The following is a 14,530-nucleotide window of genomic DNA, read 5'->3' as shown; positions in this document are numbered from 1 at the left end:
AAATTTGAAGAAGTGTCTAGGGACATGACAGGATAAATAAATTCTTTCAACGAGCTCGCTCTCCTGACAAACACCAGTTTTAAGTAAAGCGCCTAATTTAAGTGACCAATTCACTCCATTTATTTTTGCCTCTTCTGCTCACATTTGTTGTCCCGGCATCTTGTGGTCTTCTCAACTCTGCCTGCTATCATTCTGTAAATCCTTTCAGTAACTGAATTCATTTATTTTACATCACTATGTGAGTTCATTTGGTCAATTTGACTGGAAACAGAAGGCAAATGGTGCCTGCTGTCTCACGGGTGGAGTAATGTGACTTGTGTAATCAAGTGACCACCTGTGCTTATGAATTCAAAGTGCAGATATGTACGCAATATTTACTTTAAATGATCCATTCTGGGCCTCATTTTAGCAATACTGTTGAACAGAGATTAAAAACTTTAAGTGTATGAATTTTCCCACTGATTTTCAAGAGTACGGATTATGCAACTTGTTTGAGAAAGGTCCTTCTCCCAGCAACTTCTTGAACACAAACGAGATGAGAACAAAGCTAAAGTAAAAAAAAGCGCCAAACAAATAGGCACCATGCGCTTTGTGCAGTATTTGCTGAGTTCTACCCACTTTTTGTGATGCCAGGTACTCCATGCCTCTTGCCAGCTGGTATGTGCATGACACTAAGTCCTTGAATGTCATCTGCTCTTCTGGTACCCTGTTAATATCAAACGAATACTCCATCCCCGGGGGGCGGCGTGCTCGCAGGTACTCCCGCAGGTTTCCTTTGGAAGCATATTCTACTATCACGTACAACGGACCTTTGGATAAACAGAACCGCGTGAAAACTGGAGTAAGGGCAAAGGATACAATGGTTTTATGTAAAGAAGCTTTTAGCGTTCTATAATAAATGAACTAAATTAATAAATGTTTAACTGTGAAATCAGTAAGCACACAACTTGAAAGAAAAGGAGGTCCAGACCTGGCAAAGTGACTGGCACAAAGCTCCATAGCAGGATAGCGGCAGAGCTACAATGAGTGGCCGAAAGTACCTAAACCCTGACCCGGTGCCTATTCCTTCCACACCATGCCATACTGAAAAGCAAGCATTTTCAATCAGAAAATGCAGTGAGATCTCAAACAAGGTGAAAGTGCTTCTTAAGATTTTTTAATTTCCAGAGGTTTATGCCATTCTGCATCAATTTACATGACATGAATTAGCTTTTAATAAAAACACTGTGGTCTTCAGGGGGTAAAAGTGGTCATTTCAAATTCATGGGATACGAGTTCCACTAAAGCAGGACTGACAATTCAGAACAACAGGCGTGGGTAAAGCCCCTGTAAAATGTCATTTTTTCCCTACAGCAAGGGATTAGAGAGTTTTCATATGATATAGTACCCTTTCTCACATTAAAGCTGCAAGTATAATGAGAGACAGAAGTTAAAATATTGCTGCTAAGCTAGGGAAATATCTAAAAATCCCATCACGGCATGACTGCTTCCTTAAAAACTCTTGAAAAATTATGATTAATGAGACTTTCGCAGACCTGTTGGAAAGTGCTGGTTTAGTTTCTTTTCTCTACTCACCATCCTGGGTACAGGCTCCAAGGAGATTGATGATATTTTTATGCTTCCCAATCATCTTCATCATCTCCATCTCTGACACCAGGTCAGACAGGTCTTTTTCTGTAGCATCATCTGCACAAGACACAGGTTCAGTTCATATTTTCTAGCGTGCCAGCCTGAACTTCACTAAGGCTCACCCGTTGGTTTAATACATGTGTGCTTCAAAAGGCAGAATACAGGACTTGTTTTCCAGTATACACTGTACGTTATACAAAGTCACATGTTATGTCCTAACAAAAAATAGTCTCAACCTCTCTGATGGACTGACCGTCTCTTCAGTGTTGTATGTTATGAGGCAACACAGTAACATCCGACATAAAAATGCTGTCCTTAGCTATCAAGCCTCCAATAACTCTGCCTTTCCTGCAAACTAACTTTACAATTAAATTCAAAATAAATAGGCACCAACCACCTGGACTGAATGGGCTAGGATCTACACACGGACAGCCTCTGACATGAACTAAACTAAAAGCAGAGAGACCCACACGATGCTAATACATCTCCTGGCTCCTAAATACTCACTGCTCAAGATAAACAGGCTGTCAAGGGCGCAGATTTACACCCCAGACTGCTGAAGGCTGAGGTCAGCTATGTGCTCTTTGACCCCCCCCCACGATGACAGGGTTCAGATGCCACAAAAGAAACTTTTCGTAGACGAGAACTGCCATATCACCCATTCTGATCCCTAATCACCCAATTTTCTTACCTTTCAACATCTTCACTGCCACAGTCACCGCTTCTTTTGGCCTGTCTTTGTCAATCCCCACCGCTTCGGCCATGACGACTTGCCCAAAGCAACCTTCTCCCAGGGGTTTACCCAGCGTCAGCCTGGAGGTGTAAACAGGAGATTAACACACAGCATCTGGTGAAGGGATGCAGCCAGTGAAATTCCAGGGCTAAATATAAAAAGCTTTCAACAACTTGCTGTAGCGCGAAGCATTTATCATATGGAACTAATGAGACTCCGTGCGCGCGTCGGTTTTCACGCGCGCCGCAGTATGTTTTCTTAGGGATGGTATAGCGAGCACCTCAGAAGGGCAGATCGGTTGCTAAACCCAGCTTTTAAGCTCTCCCTCTCCTTGTAACAAGAGGCTGTACACAACGGCTACTGGCGAGACACAGCATGGAGGGGCAGAGCTTTCCAAAAGCATCAGGCTGCAGCTGAAATTCGGGAGCAGCCAGCAACACGAAAGCTTCTCCTGTCACTGTAGCACGGACGGTCGTCTTCTTTTTCAGGTTGACTGAAAGGAGATGAAAGAAAAGTTTCTTTGTATGTGTTGCCATGTGGTCGCTTTCAGGCAGCCGATGATTTGCGTGGTAAAGGGTGGTATTAAGAGCAGGGGGGATTTTTTATATATTATTAACTCCTGTGATATAACGGCACAGTGCGAACAGAAAGGAAAAATCAAACATGCTCTCAGGCAGCTCCATTTTAGCTCAAAATTCATATTTGTGCTTCCTGTTTGGGGATGCGGGCCGCGAAGATTTGCCGAGTGATCTCTCCCACCACAGGGATTAGACAGGACAGAGACAGCAAGTAAGTAGACACCGTGTTCGGGTGCAGCTGCGGGTAATTATCACACCCATTTCTCTCCCGCGTGGCTGACGAGGCGGCCAGACAGCCGCCTTCTTGCGGGGCAGAGGAGGGAGGATGACGGCGAGAGAAGGGGAAGGGCAAAGAGGCCGGCGACAAGTGCGCGGCGAAGGCTCGCAAGAGGTTACGGCTGCGGGGAGCCGGGCAAAGGCGCCTTGAACGGCTGCCAGGAGCTGCCACGGCCGCCGGTGCCACCGGCTCGGCTCTTCTGCTGCAAATCTCGGTGCGGCTCCCGCAGAGGAGACGCTCTCCCTGCCCTCCCCGGCACAAAGGCAGCACCTCGGCGGGACAGAGCGCTCGGCAGATCCGAGCGTCCCCGGCGAGCCCTCTTCTCCACGGCATCCCCACCCACGGCAAGGTGGCTCTTCCGACACCCTCGCGCGTTCCCCCAGCGCTTTGATCCTTTAAGGGGCGAGACGGGACGCTTTATTTACCCACGGCTGGGTCTAGCACAGAGGCTCTTTCGCGGCCACGAGCGTCGATGTAGAAGGGTAACAGGAGATGCCTCCCATCCGCAGCACGCGGGCTCCGCTCGAGAGAGCGGGCAGCAGAGGCTGGGGGAAACTGAAACTCCGTTATAATCACAGCATCAATGCGAGAAACCTTTTAAAAAGAGCAGTCATTAAGTGGGCTATGCAAAATGCGTTTTGTGGAACGTATACCTGGTTGCAAAACCTGCTCAGCTGTAACAGACAGACGCAGAGATGTCAATCTCAACGTTATGACGATAAAGAGATAAAATAAAAAAGAAACTTCCAAGCCTCTGGGCAAAATCTCTTTTGGTTCCGGCCTAAGCGCTTAAGGGCCAGACTCAGGCTCCTTGACTCGCAGACAATATCATCTAACATCCAGAAGCAGTGCCATGGCAGAAATCGGGGAGGGTGCTCGGCGAATCGGATGCTGCTAACACTATCCAGTGCAGGGGCCAGGTTCGGATAACCATTTTCATAACTGAGTCCTTCAGGTCTTGGTTTTCCGCGGTCAAAAGCACGATTCACAGATATGATATACGTAGGGACTCGTTCTTCAGAGCATGGACTTCCACATTCCCCCGTGAAATACAGGGAGAGTTTGTCATATCGTCAAGAGAAGAGCGTTGGGCCAGGGCTAAGTGGTTTGAAAACCCCGCTTATCTGCTCAGGCACAAGACAGAAGCGAGACGCGGTTCCTCCCGAGGGCAGCCCACAGACTCCTTGTCAAATGCGGTCTTTGCCTTGGTGAGAATTCCTCAAGCTGTGTTGGATCGGTTTCTAAAGCAAACGTGAGTTTAAAAAGGTGCAAAGACTGAAGGGCAGCGTATGCTATGCTGAGGTCACCCTGCATTTTCTCCAGAACTGAAATTGAATTTAGGATCTTGGCAGAGAACAAACATTTGCATTGGAAACTGGTTAATTTATGTGCTATTGCCCTGCTAGGACTAAAGTAACAAACCCCTCATTGTGTGCCTCCTGCCCCCCAACCTAATAAACTGCCTCTAAATAGCCTCCTTTCATTGCAAATCTGCTCCACCTACATTTGTGCTGAATGCTGGTCTTAAATGTTTAGCACTCTAAAATTTTCCGCATTTGGTGTATCCCCCCAGGGTATGGGCTGACAGAAGTACATATACAGGCCCCCACTGTTGACTAGAATACTGCAGGTGGCAATTACAGCATTTTGCACTAGTTTTCAGCTACATCATTAAAATAATTTCCAGAACAGTTGTCAGAAGGTTCAAAATTACAGCTCTTCTATCCAAAAGTTACAACCCTGAACTTTCAAAGAGAACTGTTCATGATAAAAGGTGGTATTTTCTCAAAGCCACCTAAAGACTACTAGCTTTAATATATAATCACGGTTCTACCTGTGTTAATACTATCTCTCTTTTGCATGTCTTTTTTATATTAAGAAATACAGTTTTCAGCTTTAATTAGATTATTCAGAAGCTCATTTTGCATGGCAGTCAACAGACTTTGAAGCAAATATTATGTAGCCATATGGATTTGCATATATCAAAATTCAGTATGCTCTGCTTGAAACCTAATACTCTTAAGCCACAGAAGTTGTACACACATGAACACAATATGCAAAATGTCCCCCTAAATGAAAAATCATCATCTCCATTAATACAGGCTAATACAAAATCAACACAAGATCCTACCCAGAGTCCTGACAGAAAGAAAAGTTGTCTAATACCATATTCTAGACTTTCTCTTATCTCCTACGTGATATTGTATCACCTATTTTATAAATATTAGCCAATTAAGTAATCAACTAAGAAACATGGTTTAATGTACAGAGGTATTGCTTGGGGAAATCTTGACTGCCTCTCAACAATGCTTGTATGTGGATATCTCTCCCAGTCTAGATCATATATTTTGAAATAACATTTCAGATTAACTCCTCTGTTAGGAAAAGAGTGACATTTCAGCAGAGTATCTGAAAACCTACAAGAAATCCAAAAATAAAATCAGAACGACAGGCAGAGAAAATTTAGTTTCTACTTAAACAAACTGATTTCAGATGATTGAATTGGATCTTGATCTTCAGAGGAGGTTCAGGTAACTGAGATTTTCCTTTAACTAAAGAAACCCTGGGAGACATTAGGAAAGATGCGTCCTCCCATACTGCGTCATGTTTTTCAGGTGTGCATAGGTAGTGTTAAGGGAAACAGGCTACATACTTATCTCTTGGAAACTCCCATTTTGGGTCTTCTGGCAATTCATATTCCGAGACTCCTGCCAGCATGGGGGCATCGGCAGTAGAGGAGAGGCGAGTCGTTATCCTCACCAGGGGTGTGTTGGAATTCATGGAGGAGCTCGAGTCAGCTGACACCTGTTGTTGCAATACAAGATGCAAAAAGGAAAAAAAAAAAAAGGCGGAGATGTAATCTCGACCCAATATCTGAAAAACAGCAGTACCTGATAACCAAGCCAGCTCAGAAGAATGGTATTAGAAAGTGGCTGAATCTACAGCCTTGTTTCTAGTGCACTATTCTCACACATTTACCCTCCCTTGTAAGCACAATACCGACTCTAATCGCTGCCAAGGCTGTAATTCTGTCCCATAGGTCAAAAACCATGTAAGTTTTAAATACATTCACTCAGAAGAGAAATTAAATAAACTTTTCCCTCTTTTTATTTATCAAATTAATATTTTTTAAATCAACTGAGAGTATTTATAACACCACCCTCAGATACCTAAGTGGGCAGTTTGTACTATGAGCAGATGTTACCAATAAGCTTTCTTCTTCCACTCGCTTGTAGTTGTCCATGTCACAATTTCTTTTCCCAAAATCAGGACACTATTTTTTGGTGTTACTATTAAATTGAAATTTTCAATTTTAATTTTGCAAAGGCTCACATACTTTTCGTCAGCGCCAAGGATCAAGATCACATGCATATTACTGTGTAGGAAATGCCGGATTCTCTGATATTTTCTAAGCATTCAATATTGAAAGCATCAAAAAGCTATCACAATAATTGGGGGATACTTAAGTTTTCAGTTAACTACATTCTTAATTAAAGATTCTGCAGGCAACGTGGAGGAGAGCTTATAAAAATAATTTATAATGTCCAAAACTTTGAAATGTAATTCACTTTGGAGTATGATTTCTCATTGGCCTCAACACCAATACATTTTCCTTAGAGCATCAAAGGTACTTAACGATAACTGCTTTGAAAAAGGAGGCAGCTATTCCCATCCATGTAACAAAACTTGTTTTGGTGTGAATGGTGTATCTTCCACACGGCTCTTTCCTCAAACCTGCAAGCAGCAGCCTGCTGTGTGCTGACCGCAGAGTTTCAAGTGAATACGAACACAAAACAAAAATGCTTGTATTGCCACCCCGTCCCCTCCGTAAGCGTGAATCCTCCTTCTCTCTTCAGGCCATGACAGTATTGCTCAAGCCCAAATCTGGTGGCCAAGACGGGATGAAGGTTGCTTCGCAATGCCATCGCTGGTACCTGTCCTCACATCAGGTGGCAGGAGGTGCTTCTTGGCCAGCATCTTGGGACCCTGCCCAAGCTGGAAGCCTAGAACGTCAGAATAAGTACCACTCTCGACCTTCGTCCTCATCACCTGGAGTCAACTCTGACACCAGGTTTGCTTATGTAAAGCGCCACCAGGCTACAATTTCGTTCCTGAAGTCTTACAACTAGATTAAAAAAAAAGCAATTATAAGCCAACAGATCCTAATAGCATTAGAGCGCATATCACTGATACACAGTGATATGAACACAAAATCCTCTTGTGTCTCAAGACACCTGATAAGCGCAACTTAGTGCTCCCTTATTTCAAGTCCAATTAACAATTACAGTGTCTCAGCCCACAGAATTACTTGAGCTCCTCAGAACGGGGCTGAAAAGCTTTTGCAACCGTGTCATGCTCTTACACAAGAGCATGTATTTTGACAAGACGAGGCTAAGGCTCTCATACAAACTTCTCATCATGACTCTGACAACCTGTTTTGTCTGAGAGGTCTTTTGGCAGGTCAACATCCTCAAACCCATCTCATCAAATGGGGTTGGCTTCTTGACACATTTTTCTGAGACTAGAGATTAAGACTGGAAAGAGGTTTTGTAAGGAAGAAAGTGTTAAGGGCTGCTATAAAAATAATTAACCTTGGTAATCAGTTTTGCAGCTGACTGACAGACCTTTCTTGATATGAGAAGCTCCAGCTTCTGCATGCGAGATGTGGTATCTATGGAACAAGAGAGTATAACTGCACAAGTAAGGCTACCATTCAAATAGGAGAGGTGGACTCCTTTCCCCCTTGTCCATCTAACCATCATTAATGTTAATATTTACTGTCAGCAAATATAAGTACGTGGCACATTCCTCTAGGCTAATAAATATGGTGACCACTTGGGATACAAAGAGAAAACTACTATTAAGGCAGACTACGTAGCTCTAAATAAATCAGTAAGTGAATACTGAACAGAGTCCTTCGAGAGAGATGCTGCTATGTCCAGCCTAGAGGGGAAGATACCTGCTGGAGCTGAATTGCTCACTCAGAGCTGCATGGCAGGTCAGCATGAGAACCTGGGCTGGAATTAGACTTTTACTTGTGTTTCGCTCATTTTCATTATTTCACTACAGTTTAAAAATGATGCTTCATGAAATGAACTAGCTCAACACTAAGAAATGCGCAAATCTCCACAAACAATGTGCCAACTCCTCTGTCCCCCACGACTTCCCTTAGATTTCATTTCTCTTATTTCTGGTTTCCATTTTTAAATCTCTCTGACTGCAAACTTACTACTAATACTCTACGATCACTTCCTTCATGTTTCCAAAATCCACCCACCAGCCATTCTACCAAGATCTTTATTCAAGTCCTGATTTATTTATCAGTTTATTTATTAACATTGCCTTTACTTTCTCACCTTCCTTTGTCATTATAGCCATTGTTTTCATGGGACATCAGGAAGGCATGGAAGTGAAGCTGCAAAATTTAGATGACATCCCTTATCTATCAGAAATGGCCCAAAATGTTCTGGGGTCTTTTTTTTCATGAATACAGTATTTGTATTAGACACTGTTCAGACCACTGCCAAAGTTTCATCTTTTCACTAGCTCTTACACTCACAATTCAGCAGTCTTAGCATGGTTAAAACCTATAAACGTAAACTTGCATCACCAGAGTATTTCAGTTTATTGCATTTCAAACACAGAAGTTAAATAGCAATAATGTATAGAAAAAACAGATGAAAGACTCTGCCAGTTTCCCTTTTAACACTATTGCACATGTTTAGTTCACACAATAACTGGACGATTTGCCAGAGATGCTGTAGGTAACCAAAGCGCATTAAACATGGATAGGAATGATGAGAAATCCAGAGGAACTACTCAGTGTCTGGGAGAAGAAAAATGGACTGTACTCCCAGGGAATATTCTTCTGATTGATTAATTGGAGCAGTACAAGGAGTTACGGGAGCTCAAGGGCTATAAAAATCTGTTCCAGAAAAGATGAAGCCAACCCAGGCTGGCCTGTGGTTGGAGGAGATTTTCTGTTTCAAAATGGCCTTTCACCTCTTCTGCAATAGTAAAGAATTAACCTTTGAACTCATCCCTTAAGCATCTTTTTTCATTGCCTTAGAGTGCACTATAAAACAATGAGGAAAACCTTACCTACTCCAAGGTCAGTAGACATGGTCAGCTTCAATCTACATCTATACATTTAAGCAACAGCATATAGAAAGCTTTTTTCCAGCTTGCTACTTGCAGCACTGCTCTCCAACCCCTTACCACGCAGGTTGAAGAACCGGGGACATTCCTGCCTCGAACCCCACGTTTCAGCATGTGGAGTTGCTTTCAAGTCCGTGGATGCTCCTTTTGCTTTCAGTTACGCAAAGATTCAAGGTACATAGGACGCAGGCATAACAGAGGCCACGCTGAGTTTTTGCAGCGAGCTTGTAATTGTACATGGCCAATATACAGGCTCCAGGGTCACTTTTGGGTCCACCAGGTGCCAAGAAGCAGCAGCTGGACGTGTAGTCAAAATGCATTAATTTCTTGGGCAATCACCCAGCTCACCAATATGTGCTTCTCGGAGATAAAGGAAAAAAGCAGAGCCAGGGCAGAGAAGCAAGGAAGGGCACCTCATGTAGGAGAATTAGACATCTTCAAGGTCTACTCAGTGTGTTGATGACACCTGTTTTAAGTGAGGACACTACACTAAGGAGGTATTTTGAGTACTTAATTAAAGCAAGGAAGGCAAAAGTCAGCTTAACTTGAGCAGAACACTGAAAGGACTATTGTGGTATATGTTAACCTCAAGAGGAAGGCAGACTTCCACCGTAAAATATTCTTTCTGGGCTTCCTTTCTGCTTTTAGGAGGCCAGCACCAAGAAAAGTACCAGCCTCAGACAGATCTTTAGCTCCGTATCTGCACTTCAGAAGGAGAAAAGCCCACTGTGTCCAAACCTCATGCACCAATGCATGATTATATCCCCATTTTAACAACATGTTTTTCCTTCGGCCAACACACTGTATTTAATCAGCTCCAAGATAATGCTTTACAAGCATTTCTAAGCAGTGGAGCATTTAAAACAAACAAATCTTTGCTGGAATCTTTAAATGCCATGTGGCAAAATCAGCTGCAGAGCAGTGTGTAATTGTCTGTAATTGATTATGAAGGGTGTTTTCCTCCACTGATGATTTATACCATGTCCCAAAGCCTAGATCTGTCAGTTCTGGCACTCATGCTGTGAGATTTTAGCAGCCATGCAGTGATTTCCTATAATTGTCAGTCTTTCTGAAGGCTCTGCTATAAAAGTTAATTTGAAGTCATATGCATATATGTATATAAATATAATTAGTAAGTAATGCTATTAGCTGTTGATAGAAACAGTCCATCCAAGTGACTGGATCTAGGAAAATATAAGGTTAAATGCACTGCATGAAACTGAGGATTACTAACATTAAGTATTGATATTTAAAACACACGCAGCACCACCACTTCATGCAAAGCACTCCTTTTGAAACACACAACAACAAAATAACAAACGAGTACTAGTAGGCAAGCCAATGGTTTCCATATAGAGAAATCCAAGGATAAAGCAAGAAACTAAAATAGGTATTACGGTAAATTCCTTGCAAAATATCCTACTGACAGTTGTGTATTAATCTTTGTATGTCAGAGCCCATTCCTCAAAATGAATGATATTTTTACAGCTCAATAATGCGTGAAACACTATGTTACTTCACTTGTTGCAGATTTCTTTTTTTCAGGTTTCAGCTGCCATCATCATTTCAAATTAGCTATTTTGCTGCGTGAGCTTAAGTCTTACTTTAAACCGATCAGTCTTTGTTCATCACAAATACACTCATTACATCTTTATGAAGGATTAGACTCAACAACAACAGTAGATACAAATTAATGGGAATGTATTAAATTCTAAGCATAAGAAATCATCCCTCCCTATTTAAGACACATACATACAGCCAAGCTGAGGGGATCCAAATTTGACAGATTAACTGCGATAGCACTAACGAAATGCTCCAGTGATGACAAATACTTGTACTTGACTTTGACTGGGCAAGTCACAAGAGATGGGACTGTCTTTTTGTCTGTTTCAATTACAATTTATTTGTGAAAAAGTAAGTACTACAAAGCAGATGTATATCCTATCGAAGGCTACTCTACCTTTTGGCTCAGTGAACCTGTCACCTAAAGCCTATACTGCAAATCAGCTTGTGATGTTCAATCCTATAAATATTTCTTCCCCCTCCCTCGCAAGCTGGTACTTCTATGCAGAACACGGCTAATACCAACAGAGCACCGCACCTCTCTGCTTTTATATAAAGAAGAGGAACTGCTTGCTGGATTTCCCCGTAAGCAGTTTCTATTTCGAAAACCAAGTACCAGATCCTGGTGAGGCTGAGGATTGTAGGGGGAGGGAACTGATAATTCCTGACTTCATCATGACCCTTCCTATGAATGTGAAAAGAACCACATTTTGGCAGGAAAAAAATGCCTGCATGTGGGGAATGATAAAATCCTGTAGTAGCTCAGACTAAATAGTGTACGAAAATCCAGGCCTGCAAACCAAACCATATGTTAACTCAGCAAGACTCTTAACCCGCTTAGACAAGATGGCATCGCAGTCATGCAAATGCCTCTTCGGGAACCAGGGTTAATTTCATATCCAGATCCTTAGGGAGCGTGACCCAGCAGCAGAGAGCTTTGAAAACAATATCAAGAATTCCCCAATCTATGGCCTCATTTCTCTGGAATTCCAACAAATCCCATCACCCAGCCCCAGATCTCTGCCCAGCTCACACAGTCTACCTGCCACGAGCATCTCCCCTGCTCGCTCTCACTCGTCCTCTCAACAGCTCGGCCACTTTCTCCGTTCCTCCCACACACAGCACAAAGGCAAGGGAGAACCTTCTGTGATCAATCAGTAAATAAAGGTTTAGTGACAAAACCCCAGCAGGCTTTAAATACAATCCTCTAAAATACAAATAAACTGAAACAAAAAAGGAAGCCTGGCGATAAAACAAAACAAACAGAGTTGAATAATCCAGAAACACATACCCATTAAATAAAACACCTCCTGGATTATTTTTTAATTCTTGATTTGTGACAACAATTCCAAAATCCAAAACCAGCTTTAAAAGATGCAGAAAATAAAGAACTGCTGCAGCCTTAGAGACCAAGGAGATGCTAACTGAAAAATAAAGGAATCTTCACTGTTGATGAGCAAGTCTTCAGGGACTGCTCATCTCATCCTGCCTCTGCAAGCTAATACAAGCAATTAGTGAAATGACCAGTGAAATCATCAAAACAGACACAGATTTCTTTTAACGCTTATAGTAGTTACATATTTCTCTGTGAAGATACAAAAGCAGAGAGCCCTTCAATGAGAAACTCCTGTTAATAAAAAAGTACTCGGGAGAATTGAGAGTAGTGGAATTTTTGCTTAGGGGTTGAAATCGGATTTGCACTTTCAAACCTTCCCACTTTTAAAAGCAAAATGCCATTTTTGCTAAGAAAACATAGAAAACCAAAATAAACCGATAAAACCCTATCTGACAAGCATGCTGTAAGGCAGGGATTTTTTTCCTCTGTGAAAACAATAGCTTTGGAGAAGGTCCATATTGCATCATTTAATGATAAATAACTAAACTGAGGGCAGTGGTTGGCACTGCTGTCACACGCAATGAAATAACACTCTCCCCCCAAGGAACCATTTCCAACTGACACAGCTGAGCTCACACCAAACCCTAGGTATTTTTTTATGCCACTGACTTATTTCTGAGTCATTACGATGCTTTTATATTCAGGCAAAAATCTAATAAATGTCTTATCTAAGCAGCTGATATGTATCTCTCTCTGGTTAAGTATACAACATTTGAAAAGCCTTCTTTATCCAGAAAGCTACACAGATTTTTAGCCATAGAGATGTGTGAATTGAGCCGAGGGCTTCTCATCACTCTTTCTGATACTCTCAGAGTCAAAAGTCCCTCTTCTTCCCAGTGATTTCCAAGCAAATGACTAAAATCATAACATTACAAAAAACCAAGAACTGGCAAAGCAAGCCAGAAAAAATAAGAATTAACATTTTTGCTCATAAAACAAACCAAATATTTTTCAGATAGGACAAAGTTCATGTCCCCCACCTCAAGACTTTGTAAAATACTGCACTTTAGAGGAAGATGGCTAAAGCATTACTACTCTGTAGTATTTTTAACCAAGGAGATGCGGAAACCTTGAAACAAGGGTTCAGAAAAAAGTAATATTGTTCAAAGTCCCAAGACCAAGCTCCACCCTAGCTCTGTCTGATCATGCATCTAAATTTCAAATACTTAACCACACTGAAGAACTATTTTTCAGCTACATGTATTACTCTGACAGTGATAATATTCTGGACAGGCTGTAAAAACAATCTACAGAAATTCTGCGCAACCTACTCATGGTGCAGATGAACCCGAACTAAACCCTCAGATCCAAACCCCCTGACCAGAGCCTGGATCCAACCCCCACAGATGGTCCCTATTTTGAATAACGTGGTAAACCACAGCCTCAGATGCCAACACCCCTCTGCCTCGCGGGGGTGAAACCTGGGGGTGGATTCGGGGGGGTTCAGAGGTCTATCCTGAAGACCTACTGCAAGAAAATCAAAACGTATTAAACTCCAGCTTCAAAAGAAAGAAGTCTTTCAGGTGAGGACAGTAGGTGGGAATGGAGGCTGTTTTGGCAAGTGATGGCCTGTGACAAAGCCAAAGTCCTACTTGTTTAACTGGTTTGTTGTTCGTGTTATTGCCCTCTCCAGAAACGCTCACTGCCAGCCACAAGCAATTATAAAATATATTTCACGCTGTTGTATGTGTTTTAAATCTGACATTTGCTTTTGTTCCTCACTCAAAAGCATCAGCATCTTAATCAAACTGTCTGAGATCTGATATAGTATCTCCCCTATTTTTACTTTATTACAGTCTTTTTTTCTATTTTGGGGTGGTTGCTTGGCTATGAAATTCCCTCTCCTCAGTCCACAAAATTCTTCCTGAAAAATACCTCTCTGTATATGGTACCTAGTTACTATAATAATAGTCACCTTAGAAACATTATAAATACACAATTAAATAGGATTCTGTTCCAAAGTCCATTAAGTCAGTAAAAATTTTTCCATTGACTTCAATGAGCTGTAGGATCGGGCCCCAAAATACTTTAAATACATTTTTTTCCATCTATAGACTGCTATTACAGAACATATTCCATTTTTTACATTTCTCCTCTAACATCCCTGCCCTGATCGCCTCGCCTTGAGACACACATTGCTATGTTAAGATGTACTTTCTTCCCATGCCAGTCTCCTAGGTGCCAGATTAAATCCC

The 14,530-nt window shown here is 42.0% G+C and overlaps 1 protein-coding gene across 11 annotated transcripts in view; it reads right to left on the bottom strand.

Annotated features, from left to right (window-relative positions):
• FGFR2 (fibroblast growth factor receptor 2) overlaps positions 1-14,530 on the bottom strand; it is an 86,518-nt gene that overhangs the window by 12,899 nt on the left and 59,089 nt on the right. For all 11 annotated transcript variants that reach the window (XM_030030287.1, XM_030030289.1, XM_030030290.2 and 8 more), the window contains 4 exons: positions 5,871-6,022; positions 2,321-2,442; positions 1,576-1,686; positions 619-809 (listed from right to left, as the gene is read on the bottom strand). In XM_030030287.1, the coding sequence (XP_029886147.1) occupies positions 619-809; positions 1,576-1,686; positions 2,321-2,442; positions 5,871-6,022 (576 nt within the window). The remainder of the gene's footprint in view (positions 1-618; positions 810-1,575; positions 1,687-2,320; positions 2,443-5,870; positions 6,023-14,530) is intronic.

Source organism: Aquila chrysaetos, chromosome 11 (genome assembly GCF_900496995.4).
Source record: "Aquila chrysaetos chrysaetos chromosome 11, bAquChr1.4, whole genome shotgun sequence".
NCBI lineage: Eukaryota > Metazoa > Chordata > Aves > Accipitriformes > Accipitridae > Aquila > Aquila chrysaetos.
The sequence above is the reverse complement of the archived record's forward strand: the minus strand, read 5'-3'. Positions and strand labels throughout refer to the sequence as shown.